The following is a 21,105-nucleotide window of genomic DNA, read 5'->3' on the forward strand; positions in this document are numbered from 1 at the left end:
GGCCTTCATAATTAGTTAATCAGGTCTCTTCCTCTCCACAATCAAGAAGATGCTACCCCAACAGACCACACAATAAACATTGCTTATGATGTGCTGCTCTGGTCCCACTCGGGATGTTTTCCACAAAAACCATGGCCATGTTACTAAGCTGACATGTCTTTCTTGAAGGCACAACTTTTGATGTGATGGAGCTGAGATTTTAGCAGGAAAAAAAGCAAAAATATAGCCAACAAAAGACTGGTTGAAATAAAAGAAGAAGTATTGCTTTACAACTGGTTCGTAATTAGTCCTGACTAAATCTAAGTGAAAATCTGGGGAGAAAGCTCAGGTCTGCATTGTCTAACAGACTAAGACAAAGTGAACTTAAAAGACCTGTCTAATACCTGTCTGCACAGATGCAAGATGTTCTTGGATGGTTACAGGAAACACAGAAGTTGTCAATGTTGCCTTGAGGTTTTGCAAAAAAAAAATACGTGAGATTTTTACTAGTTTGATGTTGTTCTTTTGATTCATTTTAATTTCAAATCAGATTCCATGTCATACTATTATTTTGTGTCAATGGCGAAAAGACACCATCATTGCATCAACTGGAAGACAGACATTTCACATAGATTTATGCAACTGGCACTGGAAGCAAAATACAAAGAAATGAGGGTTGACTCAAGACTTTTGGACGTCAGGGGACTGTACAAATAACCTGAAACATAAGTGTATTATTCCATACAATTCTACAATAACTACTTTTACTTTAGTTTTGTAGTCTGTGAAGTACTGTGTTAATATATCTATAATAAATATCTACAATTCCATTTTTAATAAATGAGCGTTTGCATTCAATGAGCGTATTGAGACATTTCCCTTTTAAGAGCCCGTCCACGGTAGCCTACATTTCCCATAAGTCCGAGCGTAAACTCACTTCAGCAGCTGAGCGACAGAGACGTCCGATCCCGAGGACATGAACGTGTCGGACTGAACTGAGTTAACGGTGAAGGTGTTTTTACCGGCTGAGATGTCTCTGTCGTTCAAGCAGAGCCAAGAGACGACCAGCCGGAGGAGAAAGCTGCCTGAACTCGTGCAGGGTGAGCGGTTCGAGCTTATTTAGCTTGTTTTAATGAATACACTTTATTTGTAACTGCTGAATGTGCCCTTAATAGACCCGTTAGAAGCCTACATTCTCCATTTTAATTCTGTCTGCGTATTATGTAGTTGCGATTTACTGTCAAGAATAGAAACGGCCGCTCACGAATGGCAGCTGTGCAAATATGAGACGGTCACAATGTATTGATTAAGGGGTAGTCCCCTAAGTGTGGTGGCGTCTGTGCGTGCCCGCGTGACGTGAGGAGTTAAATCCGTTTACTCGCTTACAATAAGGGGTCTTGTCTTCCTTGTGACACCAAAAACGAGGTTCTTATAGTGTAAATGATTAAATCTTGAAATCAAATCATGTTTTAAGATTAGCATTAGGGTTAGACAACTAGTTACAATTTAGGTTAGAGTGTAGAAAATTAATGGAAGTCAATCCTATTCCCTCTGAAGTCGCGTAAACATGACTTTATATGTATGTGCCAGTGCTGTTCTGCCTAAATTAACATAAGCAATAGCTGTGCAGTTGAGTACTTCAGCTATTGCATATTTCTATAGTCAGGTGATGTATTTCTGGGAACAAAATAACTCATTGGCTGTGTTTCATGTAACCTATATGGGACAGTCAGGCTTGTTTTACGGACAGTTGTCTGCAAAACAGAATGCAGAGTCTTTGACACCCTTCTGATTTCTTTGTGTGTGCTTCAGGAAGCCAAGACAAAAATAGAAAAGAGGAATCAAAACAAGACGGTTTCTGTTCTGATCTTCTTTAAGGGGAAGTCTTTTTTGTACGTATGTTTGTTTCATGATGCAAGTTGTTTCTTCAGTTTTATTCAATATCTTGACTGTCTTCTCTCTTGAGATGAATGTGTGAATGAATGAATGAATGGGCTAAGGCGTGCTTTACCCTTTCCTTAATTGCAGTCATGCCTCTGGTTCCCATGCAGAACAAAGATGGCACCATAGATGGCACCATATTTATATATATATAAAAATATATACAGGTACATTGATTCAGAGTTTGGTGCAGAAGTTTTCATTTTTGCATTTTTTTTTTTAGATCAGCACAAGGTCAAAAATATAAATGTCTCTACTTAGATTATTAAGTCAGTAACTTACAAAAGTCTGTTAACTTGCTATTAGTAGTTCTAATCGATTGCAGCAGGTAGCTTATTCATGGATTTCTCTTGGACCCATTTTTGAATGAATGCTGATTCCAAGATCATCATTTCAAATGACTGAATGAACAAGTTATTGGTAAATGGACTTGTACTTGTATAGCGCTTTTCTAGTCTAGCTGACCACTCAAAGCGCTTCACTACATGCATTCTCCCCACTCACACACATTCATACAGCACGTCTTAAGATTCATAACTACGTGCTTTTTTAATCATTCATACACACATTCATACCCCCAATGATACACTGGGGGGGCAACGTGGGGTTCAGTGTCTTGCCCAAGGACGCTTCGACATGTAGCCCGGAAGCCAGAGTCGAACCACCGACCTTCCGATTGGTGGGCGACTGCTCTACCAGATTGATGGCCAAGAACAACCCAGGAAGCAACCAATCACCAAGGTGCAGATATTCCATGAACAGAGAGCTACCGGAACCCAAGTGTTAAGAGGGTTTTATATTGCCAAAGACCAAGAGGCTGCTTTTCAAGAAAGAAACCTGTGCTCTGTTGAGGAACTTGTTCAGATCATTCACTTATTTTTAGTTCCTTGTGGTCTGAGATGGTCCCCAGGCGTTTCCAGACTCCTCTGGCATTACTTCTGATGATTGTTTAGTGTTTTTTCCCCCCTGGTAATTATATGAACCCCCTGATCTTCCTCCTCAGCTTCATCTGCACAGCCTTCAGCTCTTCTGTGTTTCCTGACTTAAAATACTCTCCTTTTTATCCTTGAATAGAGCATTTATGTAAGTGTTAATCAGTGGCTTGTTGTTGGGGAAACACGGTACAGTTCTGGTTTCTGCAGCATTCTTCTCAAAGAAGTTTAAGTAATCCACTAGGCAATTTCCTCTTGCTGAGTGTCACATCATTTCTCCCATGATGCTGTGTCCAAACAGAGGCTCTTCAAACCTGGTACTTAAATGCGTCCTGGGTGATCTGATCATGAGTGGTCGGCGCTTAATGTAAGTGTGAATACATTCGGGATGCATTGATGATGCTTTTATATTCAATCTGTCTGGTCACATTTGAAGGTGATCACTTTTTTCCACATTTCTACAACAGTCTAAACCCTAATCGGTTCTCCGCAAACTTGAAGGACCATTTACTGACCCGACATGACTCCAAATGCTCCATTTGAATTGCCAAATTTGATCATAATACTGAGTCGAGTAACTCTTTTGATTTATATGATTTGCAGGAGGAACACAAGTGTGTAGCAATTACAGCCACTTTACGGCGTTTTGCTGTAGTGATCATACACCTCTTCATTCAAGCACCCTGAGTCTGGAACCTGTTTTCTGCTGCAGTTTTGTCTTGTGAGCAGATGGCGTTTTTCAGTCTTTAGTTCAGAGACTAGTTCCTAATGAAAACTGCAGAAATGAGTTAGTTTGTCTGCCTTCATCAGTGGTACTGCTCTGATAATTTGTCACTGACACTTGTGAACACACATTCACACTTGTCATTTGATCAGCCAGGACGCATGTTTGCACCAACATGCACCTAATGTAGGACCATGTCTTCACGCTGGGGATCACAGCTGGTTGTTTGTGTACCACAGCTGGTTGTTTGTGTACAAGGGGCTTGTCTTCAGGCTGGAGGTAAACCGGGATGTGATCTGATCCTCCCAGGGGAGGGAGAAGTGATGGCATATGATGATCAATCAAAAAAACATGCTTTGCAGTTAACTGCACCACATTTATGGACTCTAGCCCGAAACAGCTGGTTGTTTCAGTGTTGTATGGTGTTGTTTATAAATGTTCTTTCTGTGAAAATGTTATCCCAATCTTTTGATTTGTTTCGCTCTTGGTTTTTCAGATGCTTCTTGCGACCATGATCTTCAGGGAAGTTCCAGTCATGAAGAGGCCCATGATCGACTGTGTGGCGCAGAAGAACTTAATGCAAAGCACACATGCACTCCATCTTCACATCAGTCCTTATGTCCTGCAGCAAAATGCATAGCTGCACATGCGCGTGAGTACTATGGAACAGTTTAGATTTGAGATTTTTGAACAGCGGAGCTGACATGTTTTCACACATTTACTGGTCATGTTGCAGCTACAGGTGCGAACCATCATGCTTGTGAGGATAGCTGGGAGGAGATCCAAAGCAAGAGAACTATCAGAGCAGAGAATGAAGTGGAGGCCAATAAACTGGTCAACAACTACAGGGTAAGACATCTGAGGGTTTTCCATTGCCAATGAGACTTCAGAACATTGATTGAGTCCATTTTTGGTGTCAGTTTGGTTTCAGAAAATGGAAGAGCCACGTGACAGAGCGGCCCTTTGAAGACCGGTCAGATGTTGTGAAAGAGCTTTACTCTGAGCTAAACGTCATTAAACCACACTCAGGTACAGATGCAGTTTATTGGGCTTGTATTGTTTGTAAAGTTGGTCTCGGTTGGTCACTTCCTGGCGTCAGAGATATCTGAAGAACACCACAAAATAGACACCGAGGTGAGAAAAACAGTGTTGAGATGATCGTGTAAGATGGGAAGATGTCAACAGTTCAACCACAAAATTGAGCCAACATGTCAGTTCTTAAACTGAGACAAATGTTTGCAGCATTTTGGATATGTATTTTACTGTGCGTATTAGTTTCCAATGCCAGATAATTTGCACTTATTTGATCATTTCTTTATTATTATTTGACTTGTTTTAAACATCTCAGGCAATGATCTTGGCATTTATCTTGAGTGTAATGTTGTAACAGATAGAAACACTTTATCCAAGGTCTTGATTAATAAAGCAGTTTTACTGTGTCTGCTAAAGAACATGCCAGCCTCTCATTAATGGAGTTTGCCGTCTGACCTTCTGTTTTCAGGTCAGTTCATCACATGTGGAAATGTGGCGTATGTGCTCTTCTTTGGTTGGTGGGTGTCTCTGGCATATTTCCTGGTCGGCACTCTCATGTTCATCACTATTATCGGGGTACCCTATGGTAGGTGAGCCAGTCACTAGTGGACAATGGTAATTATTAACTGTCAACCTTTCCTCTTATTTCCTCTTTCTTTTTCTTTGTCTTCAGGTAAACTTTGCTGGAAGTTGTGCTGCTACTTCTTTTGGCCATTTGGGAACACAGTCCACGAGGTACACTGCTGAGTTCAGTTTGAGATGTTCCTATTCTTGTTTCTTTAATTTTCTGTTAAATATATAAAGCAATATTAATTTACAGTAAATTGTCTTGTTTTCTCATAGTCTGTAACTGAATTGTGGTCACGAAAGCAGAAGTCTGCAACTCTAGGACTTGCAGCAAGTCTTTAAGCAATATTGAAGACACTGCTTGAAGTTTGAACACATTTGCGTCCGATTCCTGTACATAGCGAAGAATTAACTTAAGAATTAACTACAAAATTGTGTTCTCGTGACCGGTGGTTTTGTGTATGCAGGTATATGTAGTTTACTCAGTTTTTTTTCTGTCAGCATTTTGAATATTCTCATTTGAATACACTCTGATTTGAATTGCTTTCAGCAGTGTTCTGGAGATACTGTAGGATGAAGACGTAGGTTTTGTGACTTGTATCACCGCACATGAGTGTATGAGATCAAGTATAAGTACAAATCAAATCTATGCATTCGCAAGTACGGATAAAATTTACATCTACATATCAAATACAAACACAAAGCTTTGTTTCTGCCTTTCATATGACTAACTGACTGATTAAATAAAGAATACAGATGCTCAGATTTATCTAATCACTAGCAAACTAGCAAGAGAGGAGCCCTCTGTGCCTGTGGCTATATACAGCCATGGATCAGACTGTGACTGGTTAGTGATTAGATATTTTATTGGTGAGTCAAACTGGGGGTCTACATCAGTTATTCAGTTTGTCCTGTAAAAAGTGGGACAAAAGCTTTGAATTAACAGAATTCACATATATTATTAGACCTAAAGAATTAATTTAACTGATTTACACAGGCAGATTTGACTTGTTCTTGTATATTTGGTCCAAACTTGTAGACATTTAGATCTGATTTGTACTTTCCACACATTCAGATATGGCGATACAAGTTACGAAACTCATGTCTCTACCATAGCTCCATACAGATGAGCATAGCTTTTTAACTTAACCCACTCTTCTCTGCCTTTGACGGGCTTAGAAATCGTTGCCTTCATTGGATAGGTTGGTTAGGTGGTGATGGGTAAGATTGAGGGTTAATCAGTCACAGGCAGGTCATGCTTTACTAAGGCCACTTCTCCTTGTAGTTTCACACTGATCATAACAAAATAAGATATCGTTTTTGGAATATTCATGACTGAAATGAAAAGAAAAGATTAAGTGAACTACCCAAACAAAAATATGTCTTCTTAAATTTTGCAAAGAAACTACTAGTTTATAATATTTCTTTCATGTCTGGATGGGCTATGAAATAAAGACTATTTGATTCAAAAGGCCTAATTATGTTCCTTGCTCAGCGTGTGACTTGTGGGTATACACTGTGAATTTCATAACAATCCTTTCTTTAGTTTAGTAACAATGTGCAAATACTACTGACCCATTTTCTGGGTTAGCTAAATATGACACAGTAGTGTTAAATATCACCGTTTATAATAATAGCAGTTATTAAGAGCATATTCACCTGCTCAGCCACTACTGCAACACAGTAAATGACCATGTAAAACTGAGCCATTTTGACCTACTTGCTGCTATTGAGATGCTCAGCGACAGAGCATGCAGATGACTGCTGTTGAGAACTACTTCTCTTTTTAGCCAGAAGAGCGTATTGTGCAATAGTATCAGTCGAGAAATATTTTACAGCAGAGCTTCTTTTGTTTTAGCTGTTTTTGTAATAAAATCGTGTATACATGATGCCAGACTCATAGTTTTTTAGGAAATTGTTTGTTACCTCCATAAACTTTGACTTTAACTACAAATCATTCAATGTTTAGATCTGAAATTTAAATTCATACCCTGTCCAAGTCATCTAAACTTTAAAAGGACAGTCATTACTTTGTTGTGCACTGATATTCCTTTGAAGTCACTTTTCTAACCACCATAATGTGTGTGTGATTTTGATTTTTGATTTAGTTTGGCGCCCTTTTAATATTATAAATAGCTGTAAAAAGAGAATTTGGCTATTATGATTATGTCTGAAAAGTAACATTTCCCCGTGGCTGTGTTTCTCCAGATAGGAAATACTTTGAGGAGGTGTTGTGAGCATGCACCAGACTGTGAGTGCTGCATAGAGACGGAGGACGATAACTCACCAGTTCTGCTGCCTTCACCCACTGAGGTGCCAGTTTCAGATGTGCCTGGACGACCTCTGCGCACCCCCTACTGGGTAAATGTCCACATTTAAGTCTTTTTAAACAGCATGTGTACACCAGGGACGCTTTTAAACAACATTCGGTCCCAGATCAAATGACCAAACAACACCTGGGTGCAATTTTTAGTTAAGATGCTACAGAAATATACATTTACCAACTGTTACGTCTCAATTGGAGGGTCTGAAACGGACAGCAACCACTTGTGGAGAAATAGAGATGAGGGTGCTTGATATTCCCATCTGCAGGACAGCTGGAAGCTAATTCTTAGTCCTGAGGCCCAGTAGAAATAGTTAATTAATCTGATTATCTCACAGAGTTGGGCTGCATGAAGGTTAGCATTGTTGCCTCACAGCAAGAGGGTTCCTGGTTCAAATCCGGGCAAACTTTGAATGTTCTCCTCGTGCATGCCTGGGTTTACTCCGGCTTCCTCCCACTGTCCAAAAACATGCATGTTAGGCTAATTGGTGATTGTAGATTGGCTTGCATGGTTGTTTGTCTTGTTTGTCTCTGTGTGGCCCTGAGATGGACTGGCAACCATCCAGCTCTTCCACGTCCCAGAATTGGATTAAGTGGGTATAGAAAATGGATGGTTGGACACTGTAATACATTTGCATCATGTTGCTGTAGTTGTAGTTCGTACTTTTGGAAACAGTGATAGTTAATGGGCCTGTTCTGAATACAAGAAAACCCCAGAACAGCCAGAGTCAACACGCTGCTACTGCCAGTGGGAAACGTTTTCAACTGCCTATCTTATTTGACTTACTTGTATTTAAAAACTGTTTAAACACTGCAGCTGGTGTAAAAATGGTATTACAGAAGTAGAGAATATACAAGCAACTTTTGAGTGTTTGTCATAGATCTGAGGACAGATGGTGTTGTATGCTGTGGTGATCACAAAGCCTTGTTAGTAATTTTTTTTCATATTGAGCAACATAAATGACTTTAACTTTACATTACAATAATGATTGACTCATTTCTCCTCAATGGAACAATTGTATGTTATATTTCCCCTAAAAGCTACTTTTTGCTTTGCAGCGTCGATTCTCCACCTATGTATGGCTGCTACTGGGATATCCTCTCCTTGTAATCATTCACTCCCTGGCCTGCTTCATCTCCTGGATCCTGGTCTTCACCATCCCAGTCTCGAAGATGAACGCACAGACTCTGGGGGTTATACTCCTTCTGGCTCCTGAGGATGTCTCCATCTCCACCAGCTCACAAAGGAAGGTAAAATCGGTATTTTAGTCTTTATCAGTCACAGCATAAAATCCTGGAGCAATACTAACTCAGAAGTGTATTTTCTACACTCAGCATCAAGGCTATGAGACCAGAGCACTGCTGTGCTGCTACCATGCTGCAAACTGGTACTACTACAAGTACACTGTTGATGGGATCAACGTGTTTGCTGTCAGTATCCTTTATTCATTGCTTCGTGTGTATGTGTGTGTCAGTGTTATATTAGGACCTGTTATGATCTTTGACCTCCACTTCAGACCTCCTTCCTCTAGTAATAGTTGCCCTGGTAATGGGATATGTCGACAGAGAGAACCAGTATGCCAGCTCTGATGTCAAGTTTGCCATCGCAATCGGCTCCATCATACCCCTCTCATATTACATCGGTATGGGCGTTGCCAGGTGAGCAGTTTTTATTACGCCGGCAGTACCAAAAAAGTTGAGCCCATTTTCTTTTAAAATGACTCTGAGGTTGATCTTTTTTGTGTCTGCAGTATCTCCGCTCAGAGTAACTTTGCTGTGGGCGCAGTGGTCAATGCCACCTTTGGTTCCATCACAGAGCTGACATTTTACATCACAGCCCTGCTCAGGGGCCACCGGGTAGCCAACCCGTGTCTGCAGGAGGTTGTTAAGGCGGCGCTGACTGGCACGCTGCTTGGATGCATCCTTTTCATCCCTGTGAGCCAGCCTGCATTTGCACAATTTTTACAGTTTAAAACTTAAATCAAAGACTTCTGAGGGAAAACTGCTAAAAGTCGACTTTTGGAAGTTGTTGACGTGGAATCCAGCCTATATTAAGCTAAAGTGGTTTAGCCACAAAAATAAAGCATTTAAAGGAAATTTATTGATTCTGTAAAACGCTTTACACTTCTTAAAGTTTGAACACCAAACTGTTTTTTACACTCTTTTTTTGCTTTTTTATCTGATCAATGTATGTGATTTTCTTTTGTCTTATTTTGGAAAATATGATAAATGTTGTATTTCTATCCTGAAGTTCTATAGATTGGCCATTTTCTATCAGATTAAACTAGACTGTAACTGCACAGATAACCAAAATGTGTTTAGCAAAGGAAGACAACAAATATTGGACTAAAACCCTCACATTTTTGGGTTTTGACTCATTTAAAGTTCCCTGTATATGACGATTATATAATGTATCACTGTAGTCCAGGTTCACAAGCCACCATAAGCACAATGATGGTACACCAGTATTAAAAAAGTAGCCTTTTTTAATACTGCTCATTCAATACTGCTCTTGCTCATTTAATTTAAATCTGACCTCTGGAAAGGTTGAATATCTGTGATTTCAATGGCAAAATGATAAATTTTTCGGTAAATGATTGAATGTGAATGTTGATATGTTTTGCTAAGAACCTGCGTTTGAACTGACATAGAAATGACCCAAAAAGTCTTTATTTTTAACATATTTTTCTTATTAGTGGACTACGAGTCTCATTTCCTCATGTAAATTCACCAGTGTATATGAATGAGACCTCAAATTTTGTCTTTTTCAGGGCATCTGCATGATAATTGGAGGCCTGAGACACAGCGAGCAAAGATTCAACAGTCGATCTACAGGCGTGAGCTCTGCGTTACTTTTCATCTCTGTAGGAGGCACGTATTTTTGAAGATCAATGCCTGCTGTACAACTGTATTCCAACAAAATGAATACCTGTATGGAACATTTTACATCACAGAAAATATATTCGAACTACCGTACATTTTTAGGGGCAAAACACGTCCTAAAACTGGCTGCTATCTTACACAACTTCATTCATTCACATTAGAGAAGGAACTCCTTGCGACTCCTTGCAAAATGAAGTCAGATTGAATAGAAGTCTGAGAAAATGACTCAACCTCTCAGTCAACTTTCTCCTAAACAGTTTATGGTTTATTTCAAAAGCCTTCAACAGTATGCTCAAAATTGGATGGAAATAGACAATGAAGCAGGGTATGCGTCGGCCTTCACTATCTTATTATTGACACAATCAAATGGTTATACATGATTATTGCCTATTCTCATTCATTTGTCATGTCTGAGGTTAACCCCCTTAGACCTGAATGTTGATTTGCTTGAGTTTATATGTATTTCTCCTGGTTATGTGGGATGAGTATAAAAGTATAAAACCTAAGTATTGTTTTTGAACCGGAAGTAGTTTCTGAGAAAAATGTATCCTCAAAATAGGAAAAATGTGTCTTTGGATGTTAGCCTGGTGCAGTATATGGATATATTGCTCCCCATGATTATAGAGTGCCTCGGCTCTCTAGGCAGTAGCTTTAAAACTAAGACGGTAAAGGACAAAATGCTAAACCTATGGCTTTTAAAACATTAGTTTGGTGGGTGATGTTATGTTGGATATATCCATCTTTACCCACTAATCTTCAGTAAATAACCAAACAAAAGTACAGCTCATCTTCTGACTATAGAATGCTAATGTAACTCTCTTGGTTAGCACTTTATACATAAATCAGGCCTGACGTGACACAGCTAAACTCACACAGTCCAAATTTTCAGCTCCAAATGTAGGATAACAGCACTTCCTGATAGTCAGCTGATGATGACAGCAGCAGACCTAAATGTACAAGTCGTGTGTTACACTTTGCTATATTTCTTCTCTCTGTCACTGGCAGGTGTGTTTGCCCCCACGCTGTTCTCCAAGGCTTACGGGAACCTGGTGTGTGACGCCTGCACAAACTCCACTGGAGGAAATGGCAGCGGACAGTTTGTGTGCCACAACTGCCACTACGATCTGGTCATTAACCTCGAAGAGCTCACAGACCTCTTAGAAATGCTCAGATTTACAAACACTGCTTTTGTACAATGATAATTTTTGTTTTCATCAACAGAACAATGGTACTCTGTTCCACAACCACGTTCAGTAAGTTTTGTTTGATTCTTTTACAGACTCAGAGTGAGGAATTAGAGTCATCCAGTTTGTTTTTTTGTTGTGAAACAAGTAAAACTACCACCATCACTGCTGTTTTAGGTTGAATGTTTGGTTGTGGAGTACAATATGAAAATAAAACTCTTCTTGTTGATGTATCTAAGGCATGGACCACCCCCTGTAATCTTCATGTTTTATGTCCAGAGAAAGATTTAAAAGAATATGGTCTTGAAAATGGAATCAAACTGGAACAAGTTTATGTTGCAGCAAGTGTAAAAGCAGTTAAGTCACTATGTGTTTGTTTGAGTATCGAATGGAATTAATGAGGTGTGTATTCTTGTTGTTAGGCCTCTGGTGTACACCGTGTCTGCCCTCCTGCCAGCTGCCTACATCATTGGCCTGATATTTACACTCAAGACACACTCCCACATTTACGACATCCACGTCGGAGAACAGGGTATGATTCACACATGAATCACCCTCAAGAACAGACTCAAAATTGCTTGTGGTATAGTAATGTAAACCCTGAGGACACTGTTGTCATTTTTACACCATAAACTCTGAACGTGTCTGTGCAGAGTCAGGCCACCAGGGAACAGTGGTCCACTGGTCACGGTGGCGGTCTCTTGTCATCCTCATTGTGGCCACGGCGCTCACGTCCGCATGCGCTGATCTCGCCACCGAGCACATTCAGCCCATTCTCAGCCAGCCTAACATCTCTCAGGTCAGTACGTGTATGTGAGCGCGCTCAGGCAGTGGTCACTCTCCCCCAGCTGTGTTAATACCTTTTTCTTCCTCCAGTATTTCATAGGGGTCACAGTTCTGGCTATGGTTCCAGAAATTCCAGAGATAGTCAACGGGATCCAATTTGCACTCCAGAACAACATCAGCCTTAGGTAATTTCCATCGCTTTAAAACAGTTTAAAAAGTGATGTCTGTATATAAAATATGCTTTTTCCTCAGCTTGGAGGTTGGAAGCTGCATTGCTGTGCAGGTGTGCATGATACAGATTCCAATACTGGTCCTTTTCAATGCCTTCTGTGTAAGTTTCCATCATTTATTACTTGTAAATCCAAATATTTTTTAAAAATGAATAAAATGTAATAGTTTTTGTAATCATCTCTGCTTTGTCCAGGATGTGGGGTTCGTGCTGTTGTTCAGTGATCAGCATATGTGGGCCAGCATCTTCAGTGTGATTCTAGTCAACTACATCTTCATGGATGGCAAGTCTGACTACTTTCAGGGTAAGTTTTTAGCATTTTGTGCTGTGCAACATGCATAATACAAATATCCCAACATTTCGACTTGAAATAACTGGATAAACACAGGTATTAATTGCAGTACATTTAGAGAGACGTCTGTTTTTGTGCATGTTCAACAATTTAAATTACCTGCACAGGTGAAGAAGTAGAATGCAGCCCTCTGTAACACACCCAAGCTTAACACCTGACATATTTGTTCATATATCCCAAGTCTTATCGTCATCCCAGTGTTCAACAATGACATTGCATGTTTTGTTAATATCGTATATCTCCAGAAAAGAGTAACACTTGCGACACACGAAGCATGAATGCTAGTTGAAATGTAAAAATAGGCTATTTACTGTGAGACTAACCTGATATCTTTAAACATGATGCTCAGTAGGTGCATTTTGCTTCTGACACTGTCAAATAATGACCGATAGTGGGAAGTCTTTTTAGTTTTTGGCCAAAGTGAAATTAAGTCTATAGATCCTCTGTGAGAATTTAATCAACTGTGATGTAACTGCATGGCTTTATTTGGTGGTGGAACATATGGTTTAACAGGTTTACATTCTGTATTCCCTCAGCTGAGGATCTCAATAACTCTACAAGATGTTATTTCAACCTGATTCTTGCTTAAAAACACAATACGTTATTCTATTATTTAGAGCAGTGTTCTCCGCCCTGCATGTCTGGTCTTTAAGCTCTGCAGAAGGCTGAGTTTGACCCATTCATTTGAATCAGGTGTGCTGAGGCAGGGAAACATGGAAAACATGCAGGGTGGTGTGCCTTGAGGACCAGGGTTGGGGAACACTGATTTAGAGGATTTAAAACCCATCACCGCTGTCTCCGACTGCTACTCACTGACTTATTTTAGATGATGGTTATGTTATAGTTGGAACATCTATTCCAAAATCAGTCATAACAAGCACATCAACAATATTAGATTAGATAATTTTGTCTGAGAGCATTTTCATTTTAATCTTAAATTTTTCTATGTGGGCTTGCCAACTCATTAATCTTGTGTCATAGTATCCCGTGAGGATTTTGTTTTATTAGTCGTCTCCTTTTCCTCAGGTACAGCCCTAGTGGTCGTCTACCTTATCCTACTGGCTCTGTATTACTTTGCTCCATCTCCAGCTGGCTGTTGAGAGCAGCGCCAACTTAAAACTCATTAAAAGTATTCATTTACAGGCCTGGAAGACATCAAACGAATACCACTCCTGGCTATCTTGGTAGAATTTATGATGGTGGATGTGGAAATCACAAGGGGAGCCTTTTAAGTGTATTTTTTTGTTTTCTAAACTGAAATGTTTAATCTCAGGTAGAAGCTTTTTAGTGTTATTACTCCTGACTACTGTTGTAAGATGTACAATACACATGCAAGCATACTTAATGTAACCTTAAACTAATAACTTATTTGTAAACTGTGAAGCAGAGAATAAGCAATATTTTTACAATTCAGATGGATATTTTGCATCTGCACTGATATTTTCAGGTATCATTGTGATAGTTTGTATGCTAAAGCCACAAAAAAAAAAAAAAAAAAAGTTCACATCTGTGATAAGAGACACATGTCTCTTATCACAGATGTGAACTGCAGTGTTGAAAAGAAACATCTCAATACAAGATTTTTGAAAAACCAGCTGCCTGTTTTTATTGTTTGAACAGACAAAAATTACAAAACAATGCAGCCTTCAAAACAGACATTCAGCTCTTCTCCCAAGAGCGTACATAAAGTGTCGACCATGCTGACATGATTGTTTAGCTTTCATTACCATCCAAAGTGATGCAAATACATGTTCATTTTAAGACTTTGTCAGAACAAAGATACAAATGAGGCCATGACATGTCGGATGAGAGATTGAGGAGGACGAAAAAGGAGACCGAGTGCGATAAGAACATGCACAGTTAGGTGAAACAAAACGCTTAAAGTAAGGCTGATGTAACAGGTGTCAAAGGCAAAAGTGTGGCATTTAATGCAACAATCCACAGTATCTGGAAGCGTGCCCAAAGTTGGCCTAAATTTGGTATACTGACATTTTGTCAGTGATGGGCGTCTGCGTGCTCTTCACACATCAGTCATTTACAGAGTTAGCACAGCGAGTACTCATTTTAGAAAGTTCCCATCAAGTACCAAAGCATGACGGCTCATTCTAGGAAAAAAAAAAAAAGAAAAAGAAAAAAAAAGTGGAAAATCATCATTGTACGTTGCAGAGTAAAAAGGTTAAAATGCAATAAAAAGACATATCATGACAATGAAATCACACTGAGAAAGTACAGCTACATGTTCAGGTACATTTCAAAAAGTTCATCATAAAATAAGCAGCAGTGTTTTAAATAAATAAAGAAAAAGGTCTGTGGGTTTGAGTAGATGTGACGTCTGTAGGAGTACCTTCTGAGAAGTTATGAGCGGAAAAGATCAGCATCTAAAGGCTCATATAGAGAGCACCAGATAAAACATGACCAAAGGCACCCGACGAAGGATCGAAAAGAGCTTGTGAATCACTGGAGCTTAAAGTTGGGAAATTCATAATCGCAGTAGATAAACAATCGCAGAGGGACAAGAAGTTTCACAGTGATGTCGAGTCACGAGTCTGAATGAGGATTCGGGGTTTTCATCCAATCCAAAGTTGTTGTTTTTTTCTTTCACCCCAAAAAAACCACCTAAACTATAGTAACACCTAAATCGAAACATCGTTAAAGCTGAAATGTGATTTAATATCTGATCTAATAAGTTTCATAGCAACGTGCTCAAGCGTCATGAGCATCAGAAGTTTTCTTTGAGCCTTTCTGCTTTCTAAACCATCAAAATTTACTTAGACTGACCCAGCCTGTCAGAGTGGATGCAGAAAAGGTGCAAATGTGTCGTTACTTTAGCAACAGTGAAACAAGCTAGAATTACACTTCCTGAGCACGTTTGGTTTGGCCCTTCAACAGGCGATCTTTGACTATTGTCCCCATGCTCCCCAGGTTTCTGTGACAAAGAAAACTGCCATTCACAATTTAAATAACAAATTAGAAAAAGTATCTAAGTGCACTGAGGCTGAAGTCTTTTGTCAACACAGGTGTCTTTTAAGGAAATCTGGTATACGGAAAAACTAAAAAACAACAAAGGTACATGAGAAGGCATTCAAAGTATTTTCCTATCTAACATCATCAATCTGTCTTTGACCCACTTACGACTTCTGCGTCCTTGCTGCTCCTTCACATACCACTTCAGTCTTTGTGTTCACTTCATTTTAGCCTCTGAATTAAAGTGTGCGTTAGTCCCAGGCTGAGCAGCTGAAGGGTGGACAGCTGCGATAAATGTGGGAATGCTTTCAGCAGTTTCTCCCAGGTCAGTTCCAGCAAACTGGGAACTACCAGCCACACTTTATACAAAGAGGCAGTCCTTCGGTTCCCAGACATGTTAACAACGCCGCCATGGACATACATGCAGCCAGCCTGAGGGAGAGGAGAGGAGCAGAAAAGTGAAGACATGACAGGCGTCTTTAGATTGGATGTGGATTCACGAATACAAGTACAGAAAATCTGCTTTACAAGTGAGATTTGGCTGTGGTCAAAACTTTTGTTTATTTGAACTTCATATCAGCCACAAATACATACTCGATACTCACAGATATACATTAGATCGTTTTCCCTTAATAAATAAATATGGAAAATATCTTGTCTTGTTTGTTGAATGCAGGTCTTTGTTCAGTATTTGAGGAGAAAGCACAGTGTTGGCTGTAATACTGTATAGACAAAGAGGTGCTGTACGAGTGTGTGAATGGGGGCTTGCAGTGCAAAAGCGCTCTACTCGACTCAAAAAGTGGAATTTTAAACACATTTTACCGTCATTAGGGTTATGTTTTAGGTGACCTTTATGCATAAATATAGAAAATAATTCTTAAATGTTTTACTGACCGGAGTGACAGCAGCACAGTGAAAGTAGGCTGGTTCTGGCATGACAGCAGGGAGCTTTGTCCACTGAAAAGTCTGCAGGTTAATCTTCCACAGGTCAGACAGGATCAGCTCACCGTTGTAGCCCCCACATATAAACACCTCTGGATGGAAAAACAGAGCGAGCCATGAGGGGTAAAATCCAACATTCCAGAAAGCAAATGCTGCGTGAAATACGTCTTACCATCTTTGACCTGCACACAACTGTGACATCGGCGAGCAGCAGGATATCCTGCGGTGATAAGAAAACAAGCCAAATTCAGCATGACATTTAGACAATTCTACGTAGCAAAATATGTCAGCATGAATTACATACCTATTTTCTTATGGGGTTTAGTAACCATTTGTTCCCAGTAATTGGTCTCCAAGTTATATGCGTGAATCTGATGAGCAGAAACAATATTAGATTTGGTAAAATGCAGCATTACCACTTGTTTTTGTGTCAAATCAAGTCTTTTTTTTTCTTTGGAGCTCCTCTCACTTTGTCCAGAGGATACGATGTCCAGGAAGTCCCTCCTCCTAAAATGTAAATTCTCTGTCCGTCGTGAGCTAGCTCATGCCTGTACCTGAAAAGTCATGAATTCATTTTCAATCTGTAGTAACGTGCGGAGCCTTTGTTTAAGCACGCGGTGGCAGATACTTGGATCTAAAATCGTCTCTTCAGACTGACCTCTCTTCAGGCAGATCCGACGGTGTGTTGTTGGGTTTGAGGTGTGCCCACTCTCTGGTGGTCAGGTCCAACCTGTGCAGGTCGGTGCTGTAAAAGTAGCCAGTTGTGCCTCCAAACACATAGAGGTAGCCATTTATGATGACCATCGCCTGGAAATGGAGAACGCTGATTAATGTTTGCAAGTGGAAAATGGAGTGAGACGGAACAACACTTCAGGTCTTCGGAGACAAATGTTACCTGCCCGTAGATCTTGTTGGGTTTCTTTCCTCGACAGTTGAGCAGGTTCCAACGTCTGTACTGGACATTGCAGACGTGCACGTCATTGCCGTTGTTTTCACCAAAAGGAATCCCAGTACCACCAAACACAAGTAGGTTGCGTCCATGTAAGACCGCTGAAAAACAGACACGACATCATTATAAAACTCGAGTGCAGTCTGACATCTTGCTTTATGCGCGGGTCCCAGCATAAAGTTTGCCCAAACTGTTACCCCGGGTCATGTTCTGAAGCTCTGGCTGCTTTTTCCAAAGTACATGAGATGAATGAAGTAGATATTTAGATTACATTTAGATCACTGCTGGCAGTATTTGATGAGCAGGTATTAATAGTGAACAATCAGCCCATGGAGGAGATAAAAAGGCCGGCAAGTGACTTCATTCTTTTAAATCAACTCTTAGAAGTACTATTAGAGATGATCAGATCTTTTTTTTTTTTTGGGGCGGGGGGTTCTCCTTAAAAATAAATAAATAAATAAAAGGTCTTGCCTGTGGAAGAGCTCGGGTTTATTTAAGGGGGAGCACAGCCCATCACTCGAGTCCTGAGTATCAGTCCTCACCTGACATGGATGCCAGCTCGGTGGGCATGTAGCCTTCAGTGCGGACCTGCTGCCAGGTGGCTGTGGCAAAGTGAAACCTCCAAAGCTCCCTGAAAAGAGGGTAGTCCTCATTCTCTGACCCGCCTGCCTCCTGAAAGTCTGGATTGTAACCTCCAAACACATACAGGTTGGTGCCGTCCGCGACACAGCGGTGACCACTGCGGGCAGGTGGGATACAGTGTCCTGCAGGAAGACCAAGTTACAGACAGACTGAAAATCCACCTTTGAATTTATGGTGAAATTAGTGAATCCGACACTGGTCCCCTTTGGGGTTTCAGCACCTTCTCTCAGAAACCTGTTGGGGATCCGCAGGTTGGGGCAGGTGGGGGAGAAGATGCGTCGAGCCTGAAGCCACCGTGCTCGCTTCTTGGCGCCTAAGAATACAAAGACACGCAGAGAAGACTTTCATTTTTACAGGTTACTCATTGTATGCATCTTGTTGATGTAAATTAAGTAATGACAACCCTGATCTGTAGGATTTCAATTTCTGAAAAAAATTAAATAATTAAAAAACAAACAATGATCTATATATTATCCACGAGAATCAGCGGTAAGGACCAGAAAGGTAAAATGAGCCAGATCTATTGACGCAAAAGGTTAAACACGTGTTTTGATAATCTGTGTTGACAGGATAGTTCTCCTAACAATGAGCACTGGAGAGTACACATGCAAAAATCAAGTTTTAAAAACGTCCCATGATATAAAGGCGCTCTGTTGTTTGCAGCTACGAGCCGACATGTTCCCTGTTTCCCATTACACGCCAACATGTTCATTTCTATTTAGAGACTATAAACAACAATAGCACTGATAAAACCTCCAGTGTGGCTTCCGTAGCACCGTTAGCTAACTGTGGCCTGTGTGTCCAGCTAAGCTCCCTGAAGCTCACAGCTAGCATTGCTAGTATCACACAAAACTCAAAACAAAAATTCATCACCCTTTGCACACACACACAAATCAACGCTACCAACAACAGTGGCTGTCAGCTTACTTTGCCGTTTGTAAGAACTTGCATACTCTTGCTGGCAGCTGCTTTTGTTTACAAACCTGAGTCGCGGATGGAGGGCCTCCATGAAAGTTTCTCAAACTTATTGAGCTGACTGAAGGTTCCGTCCCGTTCAGGCGATGACATCTTCACAAGGGACACACAGACGGAGGGTTCACACCCGGACCTGGACAAGAGCCCGCTTCAGTCTGACCAAACGTCGTGGCATGAGACCCCAAGCGAGCTACAGAGCCTTAGCAAAAAGAAAATAAATAGCTTCTGCTGCCTGCAACGTCTGAACCAGCTGGTCTGAAATAGCGAATCAGAGGAGGAGGGACTCGTGTGACGTTCAAGAGCAACATGTTAATGTTTTAGTCATAAACGCGTTTAAGGGGAACCAGTGTCAAGTATTTAGTTGAAAATCGGGTAAAATGATTACAGGAGAAATACCGTGTTATTTATTCGGTACAGATTATACACATATAAAAGTGTCAGTCTGCTCTGTTAATTTTAAGAAAGATCTCCCTGAATCCACAACAGTATCAAAATTAAAACACACACAAGAGTCTCGGGCATCTTTTTCGCTCTTTTAAATCTAATGTAATCACAGTTTTCACCAATATCACATTTGTTAAATACAGTAAATAAATATTGTTAAGAGTTTGATGGAGGGTGTTTTTTTATTATCTTATTTTATTGGAACCATTTCTATGCTAATTAACATTGATATGTTAATATTTTAAAATATATGCTAATTTTTTATTGAATATATCTGGAAATATCACATAGGTTCTTCGTTTTATAAGGCTTCTTGCGTGTTTGCCAAACTTTACTAATTACTTATTTGCAGAGTAGCTGATATAAAAAACTGTGAGATACTGAACGTGACTGCACCAAACAAGCAGGCATGAATTAAACTATGCTACAGTTAAATGTAAAGATCAAAGCTCTGTGGCAGCTCTAATGTTGTTGCAGGAGAAACCATGTTGTTAAGTTTAGTAATTCTCTGAACGTAAGTCTTCAACAATAGGCAGTAACTCAACACATACTGTATAATGTGCAAGAACCTTACAAAAAAGAGTCAGGATTTGCCAATTTCTTCCAACATATGTACAGTGTGAAGCATACATTTTGAACAAAGGGCTGAGGAGCCAGTCAAGTGGATTGGGCGACTCCTTTTAATGAAGGCTACCAAGACTCAACCTTTCCCCTAGATCTTCAGGCACTGCATAGCTGACATGTTGTAATCTGGATTTGAAGCTCACTGGGAGGAGCTGAAGGAGCCAAACAGAACAAACAGGTCAATTCCATGAAAAGCTGCTCTGTTTTTGACTGCAAAGACTGTGAAATGGTATGGTTAGCCACTGTGGTTCTCTGGCTCTCTGACTCACTGGCACAAAGCAGGTCAGCCAGATGAAATGTGACTAGTTTTTGTTGACACTGATGTTTCAACCCTTAAATCAGTTGCAAGAAATACTTCACAGCAGGATGCTTCTATCTATCTATATTCAAATCCACCTGTTCATTCAAAGATGTCTCACTGTAATGCTGCTCCATCATACCAGGTAGCTAAGGTTTCACAGGTCTGTCAGCAGAAAGAAACTCAGTCACTGCTGGTCTGCTTTAATGTAACACAACCTCTCCAAAAATAAAACAAATCCCCTGTAGACTGACACCAGGTTGAAAATTAAGCCAGACCTTGATATGTCACTGACAGCAAGAAACTCGTTAACCAGGAACTTTGAATATTTAATG

General features: G+C 40.2%; 2 protein-coding genes across 3 annotated transcripts; one reads left to right on the plus strand and one right to left on the minus strand.

Annotated features, from left to right (window-relative positions):
* The first annotated feature begins 929 nt into the window (after positions 1–929).
* On the plus strand, positions 930–14,733 carry cax2 (cation/H+ exchanger protein 2). 2 transcript variants are annotated; one of them, XM_072385609.1, is made up of 20 exons: positions 930–1,079; positions 4,073–4,228; positions 4,313–4,425; positions 4,497–4,605; positions 5,078–5,194; positions 5,282–5,343; positions 7,384–7,536; positions 8,558–8,749; positions 8,834–8,933; positions 9,016–9,157; positions 9,250–9,433; positions 10,270–10,369; positions 11,387–11,508; positions 11,603–11,634; positions 11,988–12,097; positions 12,219–12,364; positions 12,442–12,536; positions 12,604–12,682; positions 12,776–12,884; positions 13,959–14,733. In XM_072385609.1, the coding sequence occupies exons 1-20, from the start codon at positions 1,010–1,012 to the stop codon at positions 14,030–14,032; spliced, it is 2,265 nt and encodes a 754-aa protein (XP_072241710.1). In that variant the 5' UTR covers positions 930–1,009; the 3' UTR covers positions 14,033–14,733. The 2 variants fall into 2 exon arrangements, with proteins under 2 accessions (XP_072241710.1, XP_072241711.1); XM_072385610.1 differs by having other exon boundaries at positions 4,319–4,425.
* On the minus strand, positions 14,513–19,645 carry LOC140306956 (kelch domain-containing protein 10-like). The gene is made up of 10 exons (XM_072385611.1): positions 19,413–19,645; positions 18,650–18,742; positions 18,330–18,551; positions 17,734–17,888; positions 17,497–17,645; positions 17,308–17,392; positions 17,143–17,209; positions 17,011–17,058; positions 16,791–16,930; positions 14,513–16,328 (listed from the first exon to the last, which is right to left on the minus strand). The coding sequence occupies exons 1-10, from the start codon at positions 19,495–19,497 to the stop codon at positions 16,119–16,121; spliced, it is 1,254 nt and encodes a 417-aa protein (XP_072241712.1). The 5' UTR covers positions 19,498–19,645; the 3' UTR covers positions 14,513–16,118.
* Between the last annotated feature and the right edge of the window lie 1,460 nt (positions 19,646–21,105).

Source organism: Leuresthes tenuis, unplaced genomic scaffold (assembly GCF_036924035.1).
Source record: "Leuresthes tenuis unplaced genomic scaffold, fLeuTen1.0.hap1 SCAF_5, whole genome shotgun sequence".
Classification (NCBI taxonomy): Eukaryota; Metazoa; Chordata; class Actinopteri; order Atheriniformes; family Atherinopsidae; genus Leuresthes; species Leuresthes tenuis.

Bases quoted from the DNA above. Each gene is read 5' to 3' on its own strand.
- cax2 (XM_072385609.1), top strand. From the start codon at position 1,010: ATGTCTCTGTCGTTCAAGCAGAGCCAAGAGACGACCAGCCGGAGGAGA. The intron at 4,229-4,312 runs GTGAGTACTATG...GTCATGTTGCAG, and splicing joins ATGCATAGCTGCACATGCGC to CTACAGGTGCGAACCATCAT. The intron at 8,750-8,833 runs GTAAAATCGGTA...TTCTACACTCAG, and splicing joins CCACCAGCTCACAAAGGAAG to CATCAAGGCTATGAGACCAG.
- LOC140306956 (XM_072385611.1), bottom strand. From the start codon at position 19,497: ATGTCATCGCCTGAACGGGACGGAACCTTCAGTCAGCTCAATAAGTTT. The intron at 18,552-18,649 runs GTGCTGAAACCC...GTCTTCCTGCAG, and splicing joins CAACAGGTTTCTGAGAGAAG to GACACTGTATCCCACCTGCC. The intron at 17,889-18,329 runs GTGAGGACTGAT...TCTGTTTTTCAG, and splicing joins CGAGCTGGCATCCATGTCAG to CGGTCTTACATGGACGCAAC.